The following is a 27,376-nucleotide window of genomic DNA, read 5'->3' on the forward strand; positions in this document are numbered from 1 at the left end:
CATTAGATGGTCTTGGCACCCTTGTTGAAGATTCCATCACCATAAATAAACATCAACATGGATGTTTATTTCTGCAATCTCTATTCATTGGTCTATATGTCTTTATTTATGCTAGTTCCACACTATTTAGATTACTGTAGCTCTGTAGTATGTTTAAAATCTGGAAATGAGGTTTCCAACTTTGCCCTTCTTTTTCAAGATATTTTTGGTTATTCAGAGCCCCTCAAAATTCCAGGTGAATTTAAAAATCTAATCCTTATACAAAAAATGGTGAGCTCATTTTGAAGTTTTATTTAACTCTTTAATGATGAAACCAGTAGGATGGCCAAGCAGGTTTCAAAGAGAGTTTGAGAAATTGAGATTTTTATAATGAGGAGAAAAAATTCTGCAATAAATTTGTGACATTAGTTACAAATTGTCCTCTGGGAAAATTATACCTACCCCCCACCTTGTTTTTAACAATTGTAAAGAATCTTTTCTACCAATATAAAGAAGATAACCCATGGGTCTTCTTTACATTGCTAGAGACAAAAATCACCTTATAAATTTTACAGACTTTTAAAATGTTTGAGTCATGATCAGTTGAGTAAATAAAGTTAAGTAGGCTCATTAGAAAATGTTGTTAGCATTACATAAAAAGTTGTATAATCATCTTTTACCTTATCTACAAGTTTTGAGTAATTTTCCTTTAATGTATTTATTTTTTGAGACAGAGTCACACACCGTCACCCAGGCTGGAATGCCGTGGCAAGATCTCTGCTAACTGCAACCTCTGCCTCTGTGAAGCAGAGGTTCAAGAAATTCTGGAGTAGCTGAGATTACAAACATGTGCCACTATACCCAGCTAATTTTTGTATTTTTAGTAAAGACAGGGTTTCACCATGTTGGGTAGGCTGGTCTCAAACTTCTGACCTCAAGTGATCCACCTGCCTCGACCTCCCAAAGTGCTGGGATTACAGGTGTGAGCCACTGCACCCGGCCCCTTATTTTTTACTCTTTCCCCAATGAACTGGAATAATATCTCCTACATTTCCTTTTGTGTGTGTGTGTGTGTGTGTGTGTGTGTGTGTGTGTGTGTGTGCTTTTGAAATACCCTTTAAGTGCTTTTGAAATACCTTCCATACACTAAAACTAGAGACAGGCATATAACCTTTAAAATCCAGCGCAGGTTTCTTTTGAGAAATCTTCCTCTAAAATACCCTTCTCTCCAACCTTAGAGTGGGTGAAGTGTTCTGTGCTCCCAATGTTCCCTGTACATGCTCCATAATGGCACTTATCACAGCCTGTTGTCGCTGCTTATTTATAAGTTTCTTCTGCCCTGTCCCACCAAAGTGTGAGATCCCTGAAGATAAGCATCGAGCCTGATGCCTGGCACATGATAAGTCCTCAACAAGTATTTGTTGATTGAATGAAGAAGTTGAGCTTTAGTCATCCAGAACCAATTGTCTAGATGTCTGTTCACTTTCGGTTCTAGCTCTCTTCTTAGAGCCTCTTCTGTTGCAGAATTATAGAGACTGGAGAGGCCATTGAGGTTGTAGAAGGAGTTCATTTTAGGTGTACACCAGCCCAGCTCAGATTTGGATCCAAAATGGCTGAGCCCTTAACACAGACAGGGCTTAACTTGCACTATTATTTTTTTTTTTTTAGATGGAGTTTTGCTCTTGTTACCCAGGCTGGAGTGCAATGGCGCGATCTTGGCTCACCACAACCTCCGCCTCCTGGGTTCAGGCAATTCTCCTGCCTCAGCCTCCTGAGTAGCTGGGATTATAGGCACACGCCACCATGCCCAGCTAATTTTTTGTATCTTTAGTAGAGACGGGGTTTCACCATGTCGACCAGGATGGTCTCGATCTCTTGACCTCGTGATCCACCCACCTCGGCCTCCCAAAGTGCTGGGATTACAGGCTTGAGCCACTGTGCCCGGCCTGCTTAACTTTTTATATATGAAGTACACAGTGGTGCTAAAACAAGTCTGCAGGTGTAGAACAAAGGCAATTGATTAAGCAATGACAAGCACCTAACTTAGGCTTACATATGACTGGTGCTATGCAACCCAGATGTTTGCTATCTGTAGAGCTCAAGGATTCTGGAACAAGCCTGATCTGTTGCCTTCTACTACAGTGCATAGAAGGCTGGAGTCCAGCCTGCTTGGACACTTCCTATGACTTTCACTTGCTACAGAATCTTGCAGTTATCATCTGTAGAGACCAAGAAAACATGAATTTATAAACTTATAAAACTTGCAAAGCAGGATACAATTCCACAGGAGGGGGAAGGACTCAGGGAAGTTTGCTTATTAAAAAAATGTAGTTTCTGATTCTCTTTCCTGCATTAACTTTATTTTTTGATATTTTTATTTATAATTTTTTGTTATTATTAATTCCTTTATGACTGTCCTTGTAGGTAAATCTTTGGGCATGACCATCATATTTTACCCCTTAATATAATTTCCTACATGGGGAATTAATGTATTAGAAGGTATTTTATATATATATATATTTTTTTTTTTTATCACACTTTAGGTTCTGGGGTACATATGCAGGATTGTTGCATAGGTACCTACATGGCAATGTGGTTTGCTGCCTCCATCCCCCTGTCACCTATATCTGGCATTTCTCCCCATGTTATCCCTCCCCAACCTCGCTGCCCCCTGCTGTCCCTCCCCTAGTCCCCAACTAGCAGACCCCAGTGTGTGATGCTCCCCTCCCTGTGTCCATGTGTTCTCATTGTTCAACACCCTCCTATGAGTAAGAACATGCGGTGTTTGGTTTTCTGTTCTTTTGTCAGTTTGCTGAGAATGATGGTTTCCAGATTCATCCATGTCCCTACAAAGAACACAAACTCATCATTTTTATGGCTGCATAGTATTCAATGGTGTATATGTGCCACATTTTCCTTGTCTAGTCTATCATCAATGGGCATTTGGGTTGGTTCTAGGTCTTTGCTATTGTAAACAGTGCTGCAATAAACATATGTGTGCATGTGTCTTTATAATAGAATGATTTATAATCCTGTGGATATATACCCAGTAATGAGATTGCTGGGTCAAATGGAATTTCTATTTCTAGGTCCTTGAGGAATTACCATACTGTTCTCCACAATGGTTGAACTAATTTACACTCCCACCAACAGTGTAAAAGTGTTCCTGTTTCTCCACATCCTCTCCAGCATCTGTTGTCTCCTGATTTTTTAATGATCGCCATTCTAACTAGCATGAGATGGTATCTCAATGTGGTTTTGATTTGCATTTCTCTAATGACCAGTTATTATGAGCATTTTTTCATGTTTACTGGTCTCATACATTTCTTTTGAAAAGTGTCTGTTCATATTCTTCACCCACTTTTGAATGGGTTTGTTTTTTGAATGGGAATGTTTTTTTCTTGTAAATCTGTTTTAGTTCTTTGTAAATTCTGGATATTAGCCCTTTGTCAGATGGGTAGATTGCAAAAATTTTTTCCCATTCTGTTGGTTACCAGTTCACGCTAATGATTGTTTCTTTTTGCTGTGCAGAAGCTGTGGAGTTTAATTAGATCCCATTTGTCTATTTTGGCTTTTGTTGCCAATGCTTTTGGTGTTTTAGTCATGAAGTCCTTGCCTATGCCTATGTCCTGAATGGTTTGGCCTAGGTTTTCTTCCAGGGTTTTTATGGTATTAGGTCTCATGTTTAAGTTTTTAATCCATCTGGAGTTAATTTTAGGGTAAGATGTCAGGAAGGGGTCCAGTTTCTGCTTTCCGCAACTGCTAGCCAGTTTTCCCAACACCATTTATTAAACAGGGAATCCTTTCCCCATTGATTGTTTTTTTCAGGTTTCTCAAAGATCAGACAGTTGTAGATGTGTAGCATTGCCTCTAGGGTCTCTGTTCTGTTCCATTGGTATATATCTCTGATTTAGTACCAGTATCATGCTGTTTTGATTAATGTAGCCTTGTAGTATAGTTTGAAGTCAGGTAGCATGATGCCTCCAGCTTTGTTCTTTTTGCTTAGAATTGTCTTTGCTATGTGGGCCCTCTTTTGGCTCCATATGAAGTTTAACGTGATTTTTTTCCAGTTCTGTGAAGAGGGTCATAGGTAGCCTGATAGGGATAGCATTGAATCTATAAATTACTTTGGGCACTATGGCCATTTTCACAATACTGATTTTTCCTAACCATGAGCATGGAATGTTTTTCCATCTGTTTGTGTCCTCTCTTATTTCCTTGAGCAGTGGTTTGTAGTTCTCCTTGAAGAGGTCCATTATAGCCCTTGTTAGTTGTATTCTGAGGTATTTTATTCCCTTTGTAGTAATTGTGAATGGTAGCTCACTCATGATTTGGCTCTCTGTCTGTTATTGGTGTATAGAAATGCTTGTGATTTTTACACATTGATTTTGCATCCTAAGACTCTGCTGAAGTTGCTTATCAGCTTAAGGAGATTTTGGGCTGAGATGATGGGCTCTTCTAAATATACAATCATGTTGTCTGCAAATAAAGACTATTTGACTTCCTCTTTTCCTAATTGAATATGCTTTATTTCTTTTTCTTACCTGGTTGCCCTAGCCAAAACTTTCAATACTACAATGAATAGGCGTGGTGAGAAAGGGCATCCTTGTCTTATGCCTGTTTTCAATGGGAATGCTTCCAGCTTTTGCACATTTAGTATGATATTGGCTGTGGGTTTGTCATAAATAGCTCTTATTATTTTGAGATATGTTCCATTAATACCTAGTTTATTGAGCGTTTTTAGCATAAAGGACTGTTGAATTTTGTTCAAGGCCCTCTCTGCATCTATTGAGATAATCATGTGGTTTTTGTCTTTGGTTCTGTTTATGTGATGGATTATGCTTATAGATTTGTGCATGTTGAACCAGCATGGCATCCTAGGGATGAAGCAACTTGATTGTGATGGATCAGCTTTTTGATGTGCTGCTGGATTTGGTTTGCCAGTATGTTATAGAGAATTTTTGCATCAATGTTCATCATGAATATTGACATGAAATTTTCTTTTTTAGTTGTGTTTCTGCCAGGTTTTGGTATCAGGATGATGCTGGTCTCATAAATGAGTTAGGGAGGATTCCCTATTTTTCTGTTGTTTGGAATAGTTTCAGAAGGAATGTTACCAGCTCCTTTTTGTACCTCTGGCAGAATTTGGCTGTGAACCTGTCTGGTCTTGTCCTTTTTTTGGCTAGTAGGCTATTTTTTTTTTTTTTATTGTACTTTAGGTTCTGGGGTACATGTGCAGATCATGCAGGATTGTTGCATAGATTCATACATGACAAGGTGGTTTGCTGCCTCCTTCCCCCCCATTACCTATATCTGGCGTTTCTCCCCATGTTATCCCTCACCAACCTCCCTACCCCCTGCTGTCCCTCCCTCCCTCCCTTAGCCCCCACAACAGACCGCAGTGTGTGATGCTCCCCTCCCTGTGTTCATGTATTCTCATTGCTCAGCACCTGCCTATGAGTGAGAACATGTGATATTTGGTTTTCTATTCCTGTTTCAGTTTGCTGAGAATGATGGTTTCCAGATTCATCCATGTCCCTACTGAAAACATGAACTCATCCCTTTTTATGGCTGCATAGTATTCCATTGTCTATATGTGCCACATTTTCTTTGTCCAGTCTGTTATTGATGGACATTTGGGTTGGTTCCAGGTCTTTGCTATTGTAAAGAGTGCCACAATAAACATACGTGTACATGTGTCTTTATAGTAGAACAACTCATACTCCTTTGGGTATATACCCAGTAATGGGATGGCCGGGTCAAATGGTATTTCTGTTTCTAGTTCCTTGAGCAACTTCCACACTGTCTTCCACAATGGTTAAACTAATTTACACTCCCACCAACAGTGTAACAGTGTTCCTTTTTCTCCACATCCTCTCCAGCATCTGTTGTCTCCTGATTTTCTAACGATTGCCATTCTAACTGATGTGAGGATAGTATCTCAATGTGGTCCTGATTTGCATCTCTCTGAAGACAAGAGATGATGAACATCTTTTCATATGTTTCTTGGCCTCATAAATGTCTTCTTTTGAAACGTGTCTGTTCATATCTTTCACCCACTTTTGAATGGGTTTGTTTGAATAGGTTTGTTTATTTTTTCTTGTAAATCTGCTTTAGTTCTTTGTAGATTCTGGATATTAGGCCTTTGTCAGATGGGTAGATTGCAAACATTTTTTCCCCATTCTGTTGGTTGCCTGTTCACTCTGATGATTGTTTCTTTTGCTTACAGAAACTCTTAAGTTTAATTAGATCCCATTTATCTATTTTGGCTTTTGTTGCCATTGCTTTTGGTGTTTTAGTTATGAAGTCCTTGTCTACGCATATGTCCTGAATGGTTTTGCCTAGGTTTTCTTCTAGGATTTTTATGGTATTAGGTTTTACATTTAAAACTTTAACCCATCTGGAGTTAATTTTAGTGTAGGATGTAAGGAAGAGGTCCAGTTTCAGTTTTCTGCAGATGGCTAGCCAGTTTTCCCAACACCATTTATTAAACAGGGAATCCTTTCCCCCTTGCTTGTTTTTGTCAGGTTTATCAAAGATCATATAATTGTAGATGTGTGACCTTTCTTCCAAGGCCTCTGTTCTGTTCCATTGGTCTATTTCTCTGTTTTGGTACTAGTACCAGGCTATTTTGATTACTGTAACCTTGTAGTATAGTTTGAAGTTAGATAGCATGATGTTTCCAGCTTTGTTCTTTCTGCTTAGGATTGCCTTGGCTATGTGGGCTCTCTTTTGGTTTCATGTGAAGTTTAAAGTGTTTTTTTCCAGTTCTCTGAAGAAGGTCAATGGTAGCTTGATGGGGGTAGCATTGAATCCATAAATTGGCTGGTAGGCTATTAATTGCAATTTCAGACCTTGTTATTAGTCTATTCAGGGATTCAGCTTCTCCCTGGTTTAGTCTTGGGAGGGCATAACTGTCCAGGAATTTTCCATTTCTTCTAGATTTACTAATTTATTTGCATAGAGGTGTTTGTAGTAATCTCTGATAGTAATTTGTATTTCTTTGGGATCAGTGGTGATATCTTACCATTTTTTATTGCATCTATGTGATTCTTCTCTCTTTTCTTCCTAATTAGTCTGGCTAGCAGTCTATCTAATTGTTAATCTTTTCAAGAAACCAGCTCCTGGATTTATTGATTTTTTTGAAGGGCTTTTTGTGTCTCTGTCTCCTTCAGTTCTGCTCTGATCTCAGTTATTTCTTCTCTTCTGCTAGCTTTTGAATTTGTTTGATCTTGCTCCTCTAGTTCTTTTAATCATGATGTTAGGGTGTTGATTTTAGATATTCCCTCCTTTCTTTTGTGGGCATTGAGTGCAGTAAATTTCCCTCTAGACACGGCTTTAAATGTGTCCCAAGGATGCTGGTATGTTGTGTCTTCATTCTCATTGGTTTCAAAGAACATCTTTATTTCTGCCTTCATTTCATTATTTTTCCAGTAGTCACTCAGGAGCAGGTTGTTCAGTTTCTGGGTAGTTGTGCAGTTTTGAGTGAGTTTCTTAATCCTGAATTCTAATTTGATTGCACTGTGGTCTGAGAGATGGTTTGTTATGATTTCCATTCTTTTGCATTTGCTGAGGAGGGTTTTACTTCCAATTATGTAGTCAATTTTAGAATAAGTGCAATGTGGTGCTGAGAAGAATGTATATACCGTGGATTTGGGGTGGAGAGTTCTGTAGATGTCTGTTGGGTGCACTAGGTCCAGATCTGAGTTCAAGTCCTGGATATCCTTGTTAATTTTCTGTCTTGTTGATCTATCTAATGTTGACAGTGGGGTTTCAAAGTCTCCTACTATTATTGTTTGGGAGTCTAAGTCTTTTTGTAGGTCATGAAGAACTTGCTTTATGTATCTGGGTGCTCCTGTATTGGGTGCATATATAATTAGGATCATTAGCTCTTCTTGTTGCATTGATTCCTTTACTATTATGTACCGCCCTTCTTTGTCTCTTTTGATCTTTTTGGTTTAAAGTTTGTTTTATCAGAGACTAGGATTGCAAACCTTGCTTTTTTTTTTCTCTCTCCATTTGCTTGGTATATCTTCCTCCATCCATTTATTTTGAGCCTATGTGTGTCTGCACATGAGATGGGTTTCCTGAATACAGCACACTGATGGCTCTTGACTCCTTATCCAATTTGCCAGTCTGTGTCATTTAATTGGGCCATTTAGCCCTTTGACCTTTAAGGTTAATATTGTGTGTGAATCTGATCCTGCTATTTTGATACTAGCTGGCTGTTTTGCCCATTAGTTGATGCAATTTCTTCATAGTGTTGATGGTCTTTACCATTTGGTATGTTTTTGCAGTGGCTGGTACTGGTTATTCCTTTCCATGCTTAGGGCTTCCTTCAGGAGCTCTTGTAAGGCTGGCCTGGTGGTGACAACATCTCTCAGCAGTTGCTTGTCTGCAAAGGATTTTATTTCTCCTTTGCTTATGAAACTTAGTTTGGCTGGATATGAAATTCTGGGTTGAAAAATTCTTTTCTTTAAGGATAATGAATATTGGCCCCCACTCTCTTCTGGCCTGTGGGTTTTCTGCCAAAAGATCCGCTGTTAGTCTGATGGGCTTCCCTTTGTAGGTAACCCACCCTTTCTGGCCGCCCTTGGCATTTTTTCCTTCATTTCAACCCTGGTGAATTTGATGATCATGTGTCTTGGGGTTGCTCTTCTCGAGTAATATCTTTGTGGTGTTGTCTGTATTTCCAGAATTTGAATGTTGGCCTGCCTTGCTAGGTTGGGGAAGTTCTCCTGGATAATATCCTGAAGAGTGTTTTCCAACTTGGTTTCATTCTCCCCATCACTTTCAGGTACACCGACCAAACATCTTTTCACATAATCCCACATTTCTTGGAGGCTTTGTTCATTTCTTTTCACTCTTTTTTCTCTAATCTTGCCTTCTCGCTTTATTTCATTGAGCTCATCTTCAATCTCTGATATCCTTTCTTCTGGTTGATCAATTCAGCTATTGAAACGTGTGTGCTTCACGAAGTTCTCCTGCTGCTTTTTTTTAGCTACATCAAGTCGTTTAGGACCTTCTCTATGCTGGTTATTCTAGTTGGCATTTCGTCTAACCTTTTTTCAAGGTTCTTTGCTTCCTTGTTGGGTTAGTACATGCTCCTTTAGCTTGGAGAAGTTTATTATTACCCACCTTCTGAAGCTTGCTGAGAAGCTTCTGAGTTCATCGAACTCATTCTCCATCCAGTTTTATTCCATTGCTGGTGAGGAGTTGTGATCCCTTGGAAGAGAAGAGGCATTTTGGTTTTTTGAGATTTCGTCCTTTTTGCACTGGTTTTTTCCCAGCTTTGTGGATTATCGACTTTTGGTCTTTGATGTTGGTGACTTCCAGATGGGATCTCTGAGTGGACGTCCTTCCTGTTGATGTCAAAACTGTTTCTTTCTGTTTGTTAGTTTTCTTTCTAACAGTCTCTGCAGGTCTGCTGGAGTTTGCTGGAGGTCCACTCCAGACCCTGCTTGCCTGGTAATCACCCAGGGGGGCTGCAGAACAGCAAAGATTGCTGCCTGTTCCTTCCTCTGGTAGCTTTGTCTTTGAAGGGTTCCTGCCAGATGCCAGCCAGAGCTCTCCTATCTGAGGTGTCTCCCAGTCAGGATAAATGGGAAGCCATTTAAGGAGGCAGTCTGTGTCTTATCAGAGCTGAAGCACTGTGCTGGGAGCTTCCTTGCTCTCTTCAGGGCTGCCAGGCAGGGATGTTTAAGTCTGCTGAAGCTGAACCCACAACCCCCCCTTTTCCCAGGTGCTCTGTCCCAGGAAGGTGGGGGCTTTGTTTATGAGTCCCTGATGGGTTGCTGCCTTTTTTCAAAGATGCCCTGCCCAGCAAGAAGTGAGTCTAGGGATAGTCTGCCTTGCTGAGCTGCTGTGGGCTCTGCCCAGTTGTTGTCTAAACTTCCCAGTGACTTTGTTTACACAGGTGAGGTTAAAACCGCCTACCTGAGCCTCAGCAATGGTGGCCACCCCTTCCCTCACCGAGCTCAGATATGTCAGGTCAAGCTCAGACTGCTGCGCTGGCTGCGAGAATTTCAAGCCAGCGGATCTTAGCTTACTGGCCTTCATAGGGGTGGGACCCGCTAAGCCAGATCACTTGGCTCCCTGGCTTCAGCCCCCTTTTTCAGGGGAATGAGCAGTTCTGTCTTCTATCTTGCTGGCGTTCTAGGCACCACTGGGGTATGAGGAAAAAAACTGCTGCAGCTGAAACGGCTGCCCAAGTTTGTGCTGGAAACCCAGGGTGCCAGCATTGTAGGCACTGGAATCTCCTGGTCTGTGGATTGTAAAGACTGTGGGAAAAGTGCAGGATCTGAGCCAGAGTGCTGGGAAAAGTCCGCTAATGGCTTCCCTTGGCTAGGAGAGGGAGTTCCCGGGCCCCTTGTGCTTCCCAGGTGAGGCGACGCCCCACCTGCTTCAGCTTGCCATCCCTGGGCTGCACCTCTGTCTAACTAGTCCCAGTGAGATCAAGCTGGTACCCCAGTTGGAAATGCAGAGATCACTCACCTTCTGTGTTGCTCTCGCTGGGAACTGCAGACAGGAGCTGTTCCTATTTGGCCATTTTGGCAAAAATCCTGGGAATTATTATTATTTTTTTAGACACAGTCTCATTCTGTCACCCAGGCTGGAGTGCAGTGGCGCAGTCTTGGCTCACTGCAACCTCTGCCTCCCAGGTTCAAGCGATTCTCCTGCCTCGGCCTCCTAAGTAGCTGGGACTTAAAGGGGTATGCCACCACGCCCCACTAATTTTTGTATTTTTTAGTAGAGACAGGGTTTCACCGTATTGACCAGGCTGGTCTCAAACTCCTGACCTCGTGATCCACCCACCTCAGCCTCCTAAAATGCTGGGAAGACTGGGGAATAATTTCAGACTCTTAAAATGTGGAAAGGTCAGTGTCAACTAGCAAGGTCCTGGGTGGGTTGTGATAGAGGAGGGCAGGGGGACTTTGTGGCCACTCGTGGGGCAGAATCAAATAACAGTTGTAGGGGAAAGAGCTGAAAATGAAAGCTGGAGAATGTTGAGGATCAGTATCGCTCACTTCCCAATTTTGCTGGGCTGGCTGTGCCTTACGAGATCTGCCAGTTCCATGTATAATTTTCCTCTAGAAGCTTGGGTGTCATCCGAGGTGTCCTCAGTTCTAGCATCTGGTCCTTCTCTACAAGAAGAAAGCACGAGGTCTTGCTGTGGGCATGTAGTTAATGCCAGGGCCGACTTTTCACCCCTCTCTGCCTAGTCACAGTTGCACTAGGGAGCTGCGCTCTTTAGTCAAGGATGAGCTCCTTCAGTGAATCTAATACCCTGGAAACAGGAAGTGACACAGCCTGTGTCAAACAGGCCCCCAGTAAATTTTCATTGAATTAGAAAGTGACAGCTCTGTAATTTGGTGACGAGGACATGCTGGAGGCCCACCTGGAACGAAAGCAGAAAGGGAGAAAAGGGCATTGCAAACCATCCTCCCCTCAAGATACTACTTTCTCCATTTGCTACCGTGTGTGTTTTAGCCGTGTTAATACCGCTCCTCTGTAACCTGCTCTAGACTATTCTAGCTAACGATTGCATGTTAAGATAGCCTTAGGTTGGTGCAGAAGTAATTGAGGTTTTTGCCATTGAACTTACAGCAACAACCGCAATTACTTTTGCACCAACCTAATATCTCCTCAGTAATTCCAGAACCTAATAGTGCAGAAATAAGGTGGGTCAGAAATGTACACAAAGCTGTCAGTAAACATTGTTATCCCTGCTGTAATGACTTTTTTTCCTCCTGGGAGACTTTCCAGGGGAAATGATTTTCAGCAGCAGATCGGCCTCCCCGCTCCACCTTCCTGTTGGCGTCAATCGAGACTGACGCCAACAAGCTTCCTGCGCGTTCATTCATCTCTGCTGAGCTGCTGCACTGGGGTCATAGAGAGGCCACGGCAGATGTTCTCGCTGCTCCTGCTTCATATTCACTTTGGTTTTCCCTTGGGGGTTGCCAAAGCGGGGGAGATGACAGGATGTAAGGGACTGTGGCTCTTGCTGTGATTCTGGCCAGTCAGACCCGATTCTTTTTCATTTTCTCAGCCAGGCAGGAATCTCAAGCTCATTGCCTGGTGCTCCCAGGTAACATCACCTTGTTTATCCTTGTATTCTTGGAGCTCAGCACATAGAAAATAAACACTTTGTCATTGTTGTTGTTAAATGGAGGACGATACTGAGGGTGTGAGGAACGTGGCAATTGCCTGGGCAGAGAGCTTTGGACAGTTCTGTGCCTTGAGCCAGATTGTCCCACGACAGAAGGACCTCCACCTCTGCGCGTAAGCTCCTCCCCAGGCTGTGGACTCTTGGTTTGTTCAGATATTTGTCATAACACAAGTTGAAACAGAGGGAATATATAATGCAATGGAAAGGAGCAAGAGCCTTTGAAATCATTCCTTCACTATAAACATTTATTGTGTACCGAGGTGCTGTTGTTCTAGCCTCTTGGGATACGATAGTGCATTAAACGGACAAAAATACCTACTCGGTGGGTTCTGATTGGTGGCGACCTACAGTTCACAATAAAAAGAATGAGTTGGGCCGGGGGCGGTGGCTCACGCCTATAATCCCAGCACTTTGGGAGGCCGAGGTGGGTGGATCACCTGAGGTCAGGAGTTCGAGACCAGCCTGGCCAACGTGGTAAAACCCCATTGCTACTAAAAATACAAAAATTATCCAGGCATGGTGGCTGATGCCTGTAATCCCAGCTACTCAGGAGGCTGAGGCAGGAGAATCACTTGAATACAGGAGATGGAGGTTGCAGTGAGCCAAAATCACGCCATTGCACTTCATCTCAAAAATAAAAATAACAAAAAAAAGTGAGTGATGTTAGCAGTCAGGTGCTATGGAAAAAAAGTGGAGCAGGATGAGGGGTGTTGGGAGCAGAGGGTTGAGAAGTCATTTTAGAAATTACCTCTTTGAGAGGATGCAGATGCTGGAGAAGAACAGCCAAGGCAAGAGCCCAAGGTGAGGAGCTATTCACTGGCAGAAAGCGAGGAGGCCAGTGTGGGGGAGTGGAGCGAATGGGGGGGAGTGTGGGAGATGAGGTCGGGAGGTAACGGGGTGGGGGCATCATCATTTAGAGCCTGGTGGATATGCCTGGCAGATTTTGCAAATAAAAATATGCAATCTCAGCTAAATTTGAATTTCAGATAATGAGTAATTTAAAAATTACAAATAAGCCTCAAATATTGCATGAACCCTTACGTATACTAGAAAGTTATTAGCTGTTCACCTGAAATCCGAATTTAACTGGGCATCCTACATTGTCTTTGGCAACACCATTGCGGACCATAGTAAGGACTCTGGGTAAGAATTTGAGAGCCCTCAGAGGGCCTTGGGCAGAGGAAGGGTGCCAGCTGCCTGGGAGTTTGAAAGGGCCACTCTGGCTGCTTTGTGGAGAGCGGAGTGAGAGCACTGTGGACAGCAGGGATGTCGGATGAGGCTGTGAAGTGGTCCCGGCTCTGCATAGTGACTCAGACCTGGTGGTGGAGGTGGGGGTGGTGAGAAGCGGGCAGATTCCACACATTTGGGAAGCATAGCCAACAGGATTTCCTATAGTTGTAGATGGTAATTAAAGCCAGGAGACTGGAGGAATTTCCAAGAGAATGAGGTCTGGTGCCCTGCAGCATTAAGAAGTCAGGAAAAAGAGGAGGAGGAAACCCTAGGGAATGTGACGTCCTGGGAGAAGAGAAAGTGTCAGGGAGGAGGAGGAGTCAAGTGTATCAAATACTACTGATAAGTCAGATGGGATGACTGATGGCTGACTAGTGGATTCAGCATGGAGTTGCTGGAGACCTTGACAGGAGCAGTTTTGGTGGAGTGGCATAGGTGGGACTGGAATTGGTTTAAGAGGGAATCGTAGAAGTATGTGAAGATAATACTGGCAACTCCTTGGAGAAATCACACATAGTTAGTGTCCTTCCACTTGTGTGATTCTTGGTAAATAACTTAATTTTCTGATCCTCAAGTCTCTTCTCTTGCAAAAAAGGAATAGCAACAGGGATGTTGTAAATATGAAACACGTAAAGGTTTGGCATATAATAAGCATCTAGTAACTGGATATTAAGGTTACTGTAATACAGTGTTAATTTCTGGCATGGTGTGCCTCGATTTCCCTATCTGTAAAATGGGAGTAATAATACCACCTACCCCATGGTGGTGTTGTAAGGATTAAATGACATAATCTACATAAAAGAGCACGGAATAAACAGCTTGTGGCACATACAAAGTCCATAAAGCTCTTATTATCCAATCAGTTCTCTTGTGAATGCTGGTCTATCTCCTTTGCAAACGTTTTGCTTCCTAGAAGTGAACAGGGGTGTGGAACTTATCAAATAATTCCCTTGTCTTGTATACTATCCTTGTGTTAATGTGACTTAAACTTTTGTTGGCAGCAGCCTCTGCTGCTTTGCAATCTGTAAAGTCCTCTGCAAGTGGTGGTTATTAGCGCTTACTCCTGATGCGAGTTAAAACCACACTCTGACCATAGGATTTGCTTGTCTTCATTTGAGAGTGAAGTCACTAGTTAATCAGTTTTCCATCTCACAGAGAATCCTGTGAGCAAATAGTCACATCGCAGGATGCAGAATTCCTGCAGGCATTCTTAATCATTTTTGAGAATCTGAGGAAGCCAAGGACCTTCCCGGAGAAAGACAGATAAGCACAAAATTTTAAAAATCATTTTAAAGACTAAAAAATCTGCCTAAATTGTAATGATTTTGACTTTTTTCCTATAATAGTAATTTATAAAGGAGGTGAAAACACATCTTCCTAGAAAGGCCAAAATAAAGATGGCAAAGTGATTTTTTTCCTGAAAACTTTTTCAATGGAGCAAGATAGAATCAGTACCTGTAGCTTCTGAATGTGATTAGGGGTTGTTAGTTTCCCCACCACCTTAAAGTTCAAGTTCTGTAAAAAGGGAGTGCTCTGTGGCCATTTCCTGGAGAGTAAAATAAAGAAGGGAAATTTTAATCTGCGGCAAGATCACGTATTAATTTAAGACCCTATTTCGGATGAATTTTTGTTCTAGGTCACTTAATATTTTCTTATCACGTAAAAAGAGGGGTTGGATGAAGTTAGCTCCTAGCTCCATTTTCAACTCTGAAACCTACTATGAAACCCAAAGTATTTCAAGGAACAGATTGTTAGCAGCTGCCCTGGCAGCAGAACTCCTGTCCTAGATCGCCACCTAGTGGTCAGAAAAAGGCAAAACCCTCTAGAGAATAATTAGTTTGACTTCAGAACAAACCAGCTTTTTAAAAATCCAGCTTTGGTGGATTCCCCTCACCAAGTCTACTCTGAGGAGTAATTCAGGTAGAGAAATCCTGGGCTTATCAGCTCCAAGTTGAAAACTTGAATGAGGTTTTCACATATTACTTTCCCCTTGCTCTCCGTTCTAGCAGCTGCTGCTGGAAGCTCAGCTATCCGGGCAGTATTAACAATGAACCCTTGGCCAGTGCCCTTATGACACCAAACCACCCTGACACTCTTATAGTCTTGTTTCAAAGGCAGCAGCGAATTCAGTTTTGTTAAGGTTTCACAAAAGTTCCAACGATATCCGTTTATCTTGCTCAATCAATGTCATGGCATAAACAAAAGGAGAGTGGCCATTGGCTCCGCTGTTGGGAAGGTTGTTTCGACTCTCCTCACGTTGCAATCCATCTGGCCAGTATTGTGAGAGGGGAAAAAAGGCCATCACATTCAAGTATTGTTCATGATATGGCCCACATTACATTTTTACGATATTTAGTAGAAAAATGCCACCATGGGAGAGAAAAGAATGCAAAACTTAGATAATCAAATTCAGCTGAGTTACATAACCTATTGCTACTTGATTTTACTTTTTTTTCTTTTTTGGAGACAAAGTCTTGCTCTGTTGCCCAGGCTGGAATGATCTCCGCTCCCTGCAACCTTCATCTTCTAGGTTCAAGGGATTCTCCTGTCTCCGCCTTCTGAGTAGCTGGGATTACAGGCATGCGCCACCACACCCAGCTAATTTTTGTATTTTTAGAGAGATGGGGTTTCATGATGTTGGCCAGGCTGGTCTCGAACTCCTGACCTCAGGTGATCCACCCACCTTGGCCTCCCAAAGTGCTAGGATTACACGTGTGAACCACTGCGCCCAGCCTGATATCACTTATGAAAAACAAAATTACTTTCTAACACAATAGTTCTCAGCTTCTTATGCCCATGCTAGCATGTCTAATGGATAAAACCCTTGGATATGTCACAGTGGCTCTCACTTTCATTTGGGAAGAAAGAATTGCAATTCAGGGCAGAGAGGGTAGTCTTTGGTATGTCTGAAGAACAAAGAGAAGGTTGGGGGTTTTATAAAAAAGAGAAACATTACATATTGCTCTTTGAGAAACTTCTTTGGCACTAGTAAGGTTCTAGGGAGCTGCAGGTTCTGATTAGTGAGTGATGGCAGTGGGCAGAATTAGTCTTGGAATTGCAGTCATTCATTTTAGCAACTATTCCATAAAATGGATTTCAGATTATAGCACGCAGTTTCGGCAGCCAGGCATGCAGAGAATTACATTTTTGGAGCAGTGTTATGTGTCCTGAGTTCTTTTCCCCCATGGCTTCTCAACTGTCACAGCTGGATGTGACAAGAACGGCCCAATTCCTGTGATCAGCTTTCACAGAAGGACTGAAGAACTGCAGCTGGGCGGTGTGGAGGAGGCGCAGTGTGAACAGATTGATAAAGTTCTCTTCATCCAGGCAGCGCGCTCCTCCACCTCCTTCCCTTGAGAAGCACCACTTGAAAGTTTTAGTGAGAAAGGCCAGGACATACGTGTTTGTGTTTTCTTGTATGTGGTTGGTCATCCTCACACATGGTCATTCTCAGCCCTTGCTGCTTGTTAGAATCATGCAGGAGCCACCAAATCAGTCTTTAGGGGATGTCTTCCAAGTGGTGGAAGTTTTTGGAAACTCCTCCAGGGGATGAAAGTACAAGGCCAACCTTGCAAACTGCTGCTGTGCGTGCTGCATTGGCAATGGTTGTTTTAATGCATTTTGTTCTTCAGTGTCAATCCATGATTTAATCTTTGTTATCGAATAGAAACTTAAAGTTGGTGCTACTTTCCTTGCTCATTTCTTTAATTGCATTAATTTTTAAAATCACATTTTCTTATACTACACCGCATTCAAAATGAAACAAAAATCTCATGATTTTAATATTCAAAGTCAATATATACTTAAAAAGGATTAATGGAAGAAAAGCCACCACAAAATACAAAGACATTTCTTGGTAAGTAGAGCAGATTCTTTAGTTTTTTATCTTTCTTTTGTCCCTGGAGTTCATTATTTGGCACAACACATAGCCAGAGCTCACACCAACACGCGCTCGCTCTCTCTCTCACACGCACACGCACAGGCACACACACTCACACACACACAGCCCTTGATTTAGCCACAAATTTTAAGGCCACCAGAAATTCCACAGAAAGAAGTTAAAGTTCAAAATAAATATCAACCCTAAAGGGCAGCTTTAAATGAGTTTCTTTTGACTTATTTACCTGCTCCATTGGTGTTTGTGGTGTTAGAAACATTTTCTGGAAAATAAACCATGAAATCAGAGGTAAGCCTCTAAGAGTGAGGAACAGTAAACTAAAGGAGCCAGTTTGGTAAATCAGAGTTTTCGGAGGAGACCAAGAGGCTGTTTCTGAGAAGCAGAAAATATCAAATTGCTTTTTTGGGGGGTCACTTTCCTTTACAAACCCAACCAGAAAAATGATCAAATATGGGTTCTGCTGAAGAATAACCTTGACAAAATACTTCCTGCCTTTCTACTCAGAACTCTTATCTGGAGAACATGCTTTCCATCCAATTCTAAAGGCAGAGTTTAAATGGGATGTTTGCTCATGTTTGATTAGGCTCTTCCCAGTAAGTCTTCTGTTTTGTAGATATTCAGAACACAGCATTGCAGGAAAAAAGATCAAGATTTCAGTTGGCCTTAATTAATATCCTATTCCCTGTCCTATCTACTCAGTCACTCATTAAATTAACGAGCATCTCCCACGTGCCAGGAAAGACATGAAAGTGGCAGCAGGTCTACAGAGAAATAGAGGGACTAATGAGATAATGAGGAGGTAGAATTTGACAGACGTTTATAATGAATTGAATGTGAGGCATGTTATCCAAAAGACCACCAGGATGGCTACATAGTAAAAAGGAGAGATTTATTGGTGGTGTCAGTTTGCAAATAGTGAAGAGATAGTCTTCAGCCTGGATGAAGGTGCTCTCTCTTCTAAGAGGGGAAGAGAGGTTGGGTTTGATGCTTCACTGTGCTGTATCACACAATAGTCATACACATTCAGTAGGATTGGCAGAAAAGCTGTACGTATTTATGAGGGGGAGGTGTCGAGTACGTGCCCAATGGATAGACATATGTGCAACATACATCTCATGTTCACTCTACAGTGGGCTTTTGACATTAAAATGAGGTGGAGTTTGGCTCCTTTACATTAAAAGGTGAACTACAGAACACAAAGTTTGTGGTACAGCCTCTATAAGCTGGCTGAAACTGGCTTAATCTGCAGGTGTGCTGATGAGAAAAGAATGTTTGTAGGGCTGGCAATCAGATGAGTCTGATGGCTCCTGTTAGAGAGTTTATCAAGAGTGTAGTTTCCTTGTCACCTAGGGATTCAGGAAGGCATCAGGTCAACTGAGCCCTGAACCCTCAGCCCATAGGTAATTTTTGTTTCTTTTAACCTTAGTGTTGATAAAGAGGCTTTTTTTTTTTTTTTTGGTCTCTCAGATCATAGGATGAAGGGCTGAGAGTAGCCTAGGAAGAGTCTACTCCAAGTTTATATCTAGGGCCACTAGATATAATCTATATACAATCTGTAGGGCCACAGTAATCATCTAGGTCCAGTGGAATGACAGATTAAGGAAAAGTTAATTGCTCTGTTACCCTGGCTGGAGTGCTGTGGTGCACTCGTAGCTCACTGCAGCTTCAAACTCCTGGGCTCAAACAATCCTCCCACCTCAGCCTGGGGAGCAGCTGGGTCTACAGGTGCATGCCACCATGCCCAACTAATTTTCTGTTTTTTAAAATGTTTACTAGGGACAGGGTCTTGCTATATTGCCCAAGCTGGTCTTGAACTCCTGACCTTGAGCAATCCTCCTGCCTTGGCCTCCCAAAGTCCTGGAATTACAGGTGTTAGCCTCCATGGCTGGCCCAGTTTCTTGAATAAGAGAAGTTCAGAAAAGTTTCCCTCTTGCCCAAGCCCCACCTCTGCCCTTTGTTCCTCACCATCAGGTACTAAGGTCTGAAGCAAAGGGGGAAGACAGTTGTCTATGAAGAGGAAATATATGGGGATACTTTGCCTAACAGTATCCTAGGTGTTGCATGCCCTCTTATTTAACTGAAAGGTGTTTTCATATATATGGTATCAGATTCTCCGTCAGAGTAACAACACTGCAGTAGTGAATGCTTCTGTCAGGGAACCATGCGCTCTAGTAAGTAATGAATTGAACTTGTTCACAGCTCTACTTATGGTCCAGTGGAATGACAGATTAAAGAAAAGTTAATCCATTAATAACCTAGATGATGGCTTAGGGTTGCTATACACAAGAAAAATAATTCTTTGAAATGCAGCCATGAGGTACTTAAGAAGTGGCTACAATATGAATGAATTTCCAATTTCACGGAATTACCTAAAGTATAGGAAAGGCTGACTAGGCCAGTACTTTGAAAATGAAGCGGTCATGTCAAAAATGAAGACAAATGGTTTAGTCAAGAGTTTTCCAACTACATAAATTTTGCATTTTACTCAAGTGCTTTACATATTTAAATGAGATGCTCATTCCTAACGAATCAACAAGACTAATTTACAAAGAAACACCGAGACATTTTTGAAAAAACAAATTTCAACTTCGTAAGTATTTAAATTAACAAAAAATGCTATTACAAACACGGAAGATTAAATAAAGATTAAGCTAATCATTTCTTGATTCCAACAACTTACCATTAGTTCTGTAACAAAAGTTTAGAGGGCAGAGATGGAGTCATACATTTGGCTTCTTTATCAGATTATTTAACTTTTACCAAGAAGTAAAAATCAAGTAAATATTAATATTATAATTTTTCCAAAAATTATTTTAATGGAAACATACAACTAAGTTTACACCAAACAGAAAGCTAAAAGCATTTCCTGAAAATTAAGCTTAAAAAACCAAGAGAATTTAGCTGTGAATAAATTATCTATTCAGTTTTGAGGTCTGGTCATCAATTTCACATGAAAAGTGGCATACAAGTCAATTATGATACTAAATATTAAAGGTTTCCTTGACTGAGCCGTTACGACACCTTCTGTCCACAGTTAAAACAACTGTGTCTAAAGGATTCTAGTTTCAGAAGGCCAGTGGGACCTACAACTGTCCAAATGAAACAAACACCACTTGTTAGGAAGGGGTCTAAATTCAAAGCACACAGATTTCATTCACACAGCTATGCTCCTTAGCTGGAATCTTGGAAAAGGTCAAGCTTTGAATGGGCTTCAGAAAGTGAAATATAGTCAGTGTCTTAGTGATAGGTCCTGCTGAATTGAGAGTAAGGTATATAGTGAATGCTGTCCATTGGACTGTATATGAGACAATGAAAATGTATCAAAACTCTTAGAAATGCCTGTTAGCATAAATGTTAACGGAAAGGTTCAGGAAGATTTCTCTGTGAGAAGTAGGTTTCTCATTCCTTATGCTATCCCTTTTTCAGATTCTTCAGCTCTAGAACTGGTCCACTGTTAAAAAGTATCCACATATAAGATATGATCAAGCCTACCAATCTGTCCCTTGCCCCAACACCACCAAGGGTTTGTTCAGCTATAAGAACCACCTTTTTTATGGACTGTTCTACCAAAGCTGTGTCTTCTGGCATGAAATCATTTAAAGTACAAAAAATGAGTTGCAGTATTTCCTGTGGAAAGGGCACTGAGGTAGGAATCTGCAGCTATGATAAGTCAAACTGTATGACCACAGGCAAGTGGATTGTTTTTTTTTTTTTTTTTTTGGTTTTTAAAAAAATTATACTTTAAGTTCTGGGATACATGTGCAGAATATGCAGGTTACATAGGTACACATGCCATGGTGGTTTGCTGCACCCATCAACCTGTCATCTACATTAGTTATTTCTCCTAACGTTATCCCTTCCCTAGCCCCCCCAGTCCCCAAGAGGCCCCAGTGTGTGATGCTCCCCTCCCTGTGTCCATGCGTTCTCATTGTTCAACACCCACTTATGAGTGAGAACATGTGGTGTTTGATTTTCTGCTCTTGTGTCAGTTTGCTGAGAATGATGGTTTCCAGCTTCATCCATGTCCCTGCAAAGGACATAAACTCATCCTGCTTTATGACTACAGAGTATTCTATGGTGTATATGCGCCATATTTTCTTTATCCAGTCTATCACTAATGGGCATTTGGGTTGGTTCCAAGTCTTTGCTATTGTGAATAGGGCTGCAATAAATATACGTGTGCATGTGTCTTTATAGGTTGATTTATAATCCTTTGGGTATATACCCAGTAATGGGATTGGTGGGTCAAATGGTATTTCCATTTCTAGATCCTTGAGGAATCACCACACTGTCTTCCACAATGGTTGACCTAATTTACACTCCCACCAACAGTGTAAAAGTGTTCCTATTTCTCCACATCCTCTACAGCATCTGTTGTTTCCTGACTCTTTAATGATAGACATTCTAACTGGCGCGAGATGGTATCTCATTGTGGTTTTGATTTGATTTCTCTAATACCACTGATGATGAGCATTTTTCATATGTTTGTTGGCTGCATAAATGTCTTTTGAAAAGTGTCTGTTCATATCCTTCACACACTTTTGGATGGGGTTTTCTTATAATTTAAGTTCCTGTAGGTTCTGGATATTAGCCCTTTGTCAGATGGATTGCAAAATGTTCTCCCATTCTGTAGGTTGCCTGTTTACTCTGATGATGGTTTCTTTTGCTGTGCAGAAGCTCTTTAATTAGATCCCATTTTCAATTTTGGCTTTTGTTGCCATTGTGTTTTACTCATGAAGTCTTTGCCCATACCTGTGTCCTGAATGATACTGCCTAGGTTTTCTAGGATTTTTATATTTTAGGTCTTAAATATTTAAGTCTTTAATCCATCTTGAGTGAATTTTTGTGTAAGGAAGGGGTCCAGTTTCAGTTTTTTGCATATGACTAGCCAGTTTTCCCAATACCATTTATTAAATCCTTTTCCCCTTGCTTGTTTTTATCAGAGTTGTCAAAGATCAGATGGTTGTAGACGCGTGGCATAGAAGTGTTTTATATGTTTAAGTGTTTTATATGTTTATACCATATTCTCTGATGGTAGTTTGTATTTCTGTGGGATCAGTGATGATCTCCCCTTTATCATTTCTTATTGTGTCTAGTTGATTCTTCTCTCTTTCCTTATTAGACTGACTAGCAGTATATCTATTTTGTTGATTTTTTCAAAAAACCAGCTCCTGGATTCATGGATTATTTTGAAGGGTTTTTCATGTCTCTAACTCCTTCAGTTCTGCTCTGATCTTAGTTATCTGTCTTCTGCTAGCTTTTGAATGTGTTTGCTCTTGCTTCTCTCATCCTTTTAATTGTGATATTAGGGTGTCAATTTCAGATCTTTCCTGCTTTCTCCTGTGGGTATTTAGTGCTATAGATTTCCCTCTACAAACTGCTTTAGCTGTGTCCCAGAAATGCTGGTACATTGTCTTTGTTCTCATTGTTTTCAAAGAACTTGTTTCTGCCTTTATTTCGTTATTTACCAGGAGTCATTCAGGAGCAGGTTGTTCAGTTTTCATGTAGTTGTGCAGTTTTCAGTGAGTTTCTTAATCCTGAGTTCTAATTTGATTGCACTGCATGAGAGACTGTTATAATTTTTGTTCTTTTGCTATTAGCTAAGGACTGTTTTACTTCAAATTATGTGGCCAATTTTAGAACACATGTGATGTGCTGAGAAGAATGTATATTCTGTTGATTTGGGGTGGAGAGTTCTGTAGATGGCTATTAGGTCTGCTTGTTCCGGAGCTGAGTTCAAGTCCTGAATAGCCTTGTTAATTTTCTGTCTCATTGATCTAATATTGACAGTGGGGTGTTAAAGTCTCCTGCTATTATTGTGTGGGAGCCTAAGTCTCTTTGTAGGTCATGAAGAACTTGCTTTATGTATCTAGGTGCTCCTGTACTGCGTGCATATATATTTAGGATAGTTAGCTCTTCTTGTTGCATTGATCCCTTTACCATTATGTGATGCCCTTCTTTGTCTTTTTTGATTTTTGTTGGTTTATGTCTGTTTTATCAGGGACTAGGACTGAAACCCCTGCTTTTTTTTTTTTCTATTTGTTTGGTATAAATATTCCTCCATCCCTTTACTTTGAGCCTATGTGTGCCTTTGTGCATGAGATGGGTCTCCTGAATACAGCACACGGGTGGGTCTTGACTCAGTCAGAAATGCAGAAACCACCCACCTTCTGTGTTGATCTCACTGGGAGCTGTTCCTATTCATCCATCTTGCCAGCCACCGCTGGCTGCTGTCAAGTTAATCTTTCTCGACATCAAATTTGCTCATGTAAGTTCCCTTCTAGATCAAAATTCTGTAATTCTACATCTCTAGGTTAGACACAAGCTGACTGATAGTGGGCAGAAGCCTCTAGTACTCCCCATGCCTTAAAACGGGTAACTGACATCTCAAACATGTCAAGTTTGGAGGTGAAAGGCTGCCTGCTGCCTGGAATGGCTCCTCTTTTGCTATCTCATGGGTTTTAAGGTTGGAGTGCAGTGGTGCAATCTCAGCTCACTGCAACCTCTGCTCCTGAGTAGCTGGGACTACAGGTGCATGCCACCACACAGGGCTAATTTTTGTATTTTCAGTAGAGATGGGGTTTCACCATGTTTGCCAGGCTGATCTCAAACTCCTGGCCTTAAGTGATCCACCCAACTCAGCCTCCCTAAGTGCTAGGATTATAAGCATAAGCCACTGTGCCCAGCCTTTTGGGGTATTTTTGGATGGGAGAATGGGTATTATTGGCTACAAGCCACTGGAGTTGAAACCAGAGTCGCTTTTAGTCAAGCCAGTCAGAGGCAAGCCAGACTCCTTAGTCCCTTCCATCCCTAAAGAGTTTAGCACCAGGATTTTCCTTTATGTTCTCACTCATTTCCTTTCACCTACCTCAGGCTCCCACTTCCCATTCAACATTCCTTGGGGACCTCCATTACTGCAAACAGCTCCTGAATACCAAAAATGCTGGGGGTGGGGTAGGGAACTGTTCAAAGTATAGATGTCAGCTCATCTTTTGACAATAGCATCTACATACCTTTTCAACACTGTTCCTGCTCATATACAGAAATCTATTTACTCATTTTCAAATGATGCATCTACTTTGTTTGATACTTTGCTGATAACTTTAATTACCAAAGGCCACCTTTTTGGGAGAAGATATAAGTAAACAGATGACTGACAGGGTGACTATCCTACTCAAAGCCAAGGAGTCAACATGTACAAGCCTCTCAAAGGTTCATTCTTCACACCAACTGAAATAAATAAGGTATTATTAATTACTAAACAGGCTTCTTTGAAAGTGTGTTGACACTCATTTGAAAGAAGTTTGAGATAGTTTTGTCTAAATGATTCTCTATCCAGCCACAGGCAAATGAGATTCTGAAACAGCCTTAGCAGTTATTTTATAATCCCCATCCAGTTTGCAAGGTGTAAAATGAGTCCCTGTCAGATTATGAAACCAACTATGAAACTTGCAAAAAGGCTACCCAGCTTTGGCAGACTGCCTCCTGGTAGCTGGGTGCTATTATAGAGAGGGTTATGGTTTAGCTTACTAAATGTATATCCGTTAACCCTTAAGACATACCAGATTCATCTTGCCCCAAACCCAGTTAAGTGTTCACCTGGAAAAGTAAACTATAATATCAGATTTGGCTTCTTTAAAGAAAGAATCAGAAGAGCCATCACTTCACAATGAATTTTCTTCTTTTGAAACACATTTTGTATGAGTATCAAAAGTTATATGAAAAACAGCTCCACCAGTTCATTATCAATTGAGCATCACAGGATATTTAACTGTCCACTCACCCTCCTCATAACTCTCCAGCTGTCTTCTCCAGTAAAAAGATATCTGATACAAATTCACAAAGGCCCAAACCTGTTTCATCAGTTGGATTAACTATCAGTCATGTTTCCAGATTACTTCGTCTTTTTTTGTCAAATAGTTTAATCCTTATATTATCCTTATAGATATACTGGAACTAAAGACGAATCCGAGCTTTTAAATTCTATTACATTTAAACATGTTTTCTCTAAGGCTTTTAAACAGAAAATGATTAGTATTTAAAGACTTTTGGTTTAACTTTTTTTTAAAATAATACTCTGAATGTATTTCCATATTTACTCCCATCCTACTTCCTTCCGTAGTAGATATTTTGCTAACTAAATAGTTGAGAAGGAAAAAGGAGAAAATCCTTATTATAGAAAAAGAGAAGAACCAGGAGACCAGCTCTGTCATTTAATGCCAAATAAGGAGGCCTTAGAAGAGCAGCTGTAAGGGTGAGAACTTTGTTACATGAAGCATGCTCACTATTTACATATTTCTCAGAAATGATTCTGTTTGGGGAGTTAATTCTGTGAGTAAAATACTTTTTAAATCTAGATGTAAGTCTGGCAAAAAAGAAAAAATTAACCAGCACTACTCACATTTTAAAATGTCACCTTTGGTCTTTTTTGATGATCTATACTATGAGCTCAACAGACTGCCATAACACATTTCACACAATTTGACCTCAGCGAACATGTTATATAAATGCTCAAACAATGCCACTGCTCAACGATTGTTACGATTAGGCTCCTGGGAACTGTGATAATTATCGAGATGGCTCAGCTACATTTCAGAAATTGCCTTTACTGCAAACAAACGGCTTAATTTTTTTTTAATGTAAAAGTATTCATATGACCAAAGCTTCAGGGTGTAGATTTTCTTACTGATCCCAATATTTCAAAGACATAATGATGCTCCATGATACAGAAGACCTGAAATTTAGATAGAAAGCAGCCCTAAGAGTCAGACATCCTTTTTTTCTGGAGATAGGAGTATGAGACTATTTTGTCTTGCCAAATATCACAAACATTAGTTTTTCAATTTTCATTTATCAGTCATGATATGTACAAGAAAAACAGAAAAACACAAGATACAAATTCCTTTAAACTACATTAAAAACAAAGATGAACAAAACGACACAAAATCATCAGGAAAATCAAGAGTAACAGTAAATATCAATACTTACATCAAAGTAGGTTGTTAGCATAATTAAGCTAACATATAGTCACAGAAAGACAACAGTATCAACGATCAAGATACTAGTTTGCTTCAGTACCTCCTCATTTTGGCCTGGGAGTTATTCAAGCCCTAAGTGGCTGGATTCTGTTTTTCTCCCTCCCTCCCTCATGCTTCCATCCTTTTCACACTGGGGTACCACTGTAGGAGGCTTCTGGATGTAGCTAACCGTGCGGCAGCACCTAAGGCAGCAGTGGCTGTACTTCGAGGAATGTAGAGCTTCTGGGAAATCTGGCACTCATAAGACAAAATCAATGACAGCTGATCCATGGATTCTTGACTCTTGTCTTTGTACACTGTAATAGCACGGCTGCTAGAACAGTCTTCATTCTTTAGGATCTCTGGAGAACTTTCCACTGGAAAAGAAAGAGTACACGAATGTCTTTTCAAGGGGTTCTCACACTCACTGCCTTCTCTCCCCCATACTAGTTCAATACAAGTATGTGTTACAATCACATTCTGTTAGGTCGTGACAATTACCAATGGCTAATCAGAGAAGATGAGACTCAGAAAGCAGTCAACAAATGGAAAGGAAATGGGGATAAAATAAATCTTGTCAGGATAAGTGAGAGAGGGAAAATATGAACAAGGATGGGATGATTTATGTCTAGGAAGGGCATAAAAATAAACTGGATATAACAGAAATCCCAGAGAAGAGCCCATAAGTGCTTCTTCTTCCTTCCAGCACTAAGCTAAGTGGTACCTCACAGGCATTCTCTCTATTGCCAAAGTTGTTCCAATTCCAAGTCTGCACCTGTATAAAAATAAAACCATCCTAGATCATGGTTGCTAATCCCCAAACCAGTTACCAGCCATAAAATGAATGTCTAAATAATTAGTTTTAATTAAGAAGAAATAATAACCCTTTAAATGAAATTAATGGCTGGAACTGTGATGCTGAAGATTTCTTAATAGCCAAGGGAGGAGATGCTAAGCACTCTGAGATGTGTACTAGTAGCTGGTCTATAAACCACTTATTACTTGCCTACAGTGAAAGAAGCCACTTTTTCTGGCATCTAAACCAAGACATTGCTTCCTTCAAGAAAGTCCTACTTAAAAAAA

At 40.9% G+C, this 27,376-nt stretch overlaps 1 protein-coding gene and 1 long non-coding RNA gene across 16 annotated transcripts in view; one reads left to right on the top strand and one right to left on the bottom strand.

Annotated features, from left to right (window-relative positions):
* Nucleotides 1–27,376, top strand: part of LOC118149131 (uncharacterized) — a 59,147-nt gene that overhangs the window by 22,664 nt on the left and 9,107 nt on the right. The window lies entirely within an intron of this gene.
* The window catches only part of TDRD5 (tudor domain containing 5), a 96,834-nt gene continuing 95,567 nt past the window's right edge, over nt 26,110–27,376 (bottom strand). For 14 of the 15 annotated variants that reach the window (XM_078356216.1, XM_078356215.1, XM_035279254.3 and 11 more), the window contains one exon: nt 26,117–26,670. In XM_078356216.1, coding sequence (XP_078212342.1) covers nt 26,423–26,670 — 248 coding nt within the window. In that variant the 3' untranslated portion in view covers nt 26,117–26,422. Of the gene's footprint in view, nt 26,671–27,376 lie in introns of all 15 variants that reach the window. The other variant, XM_035279257.3, reaches the window with a different exon arrangement.

Source organism: Callithrix jacchus, chromosome 18 (assembly GCF_049354715.1).
Source record: "Callithrix jacchus isolate 240 chromosome 18, calJac240_pri, whole genome shotgun sequence".
Lineage (NCBI taxonomy): Eukaryota > Metazoa > Chordata > Mammalia > Primates > Cebidae > Callithrix > Callithrix jacchus.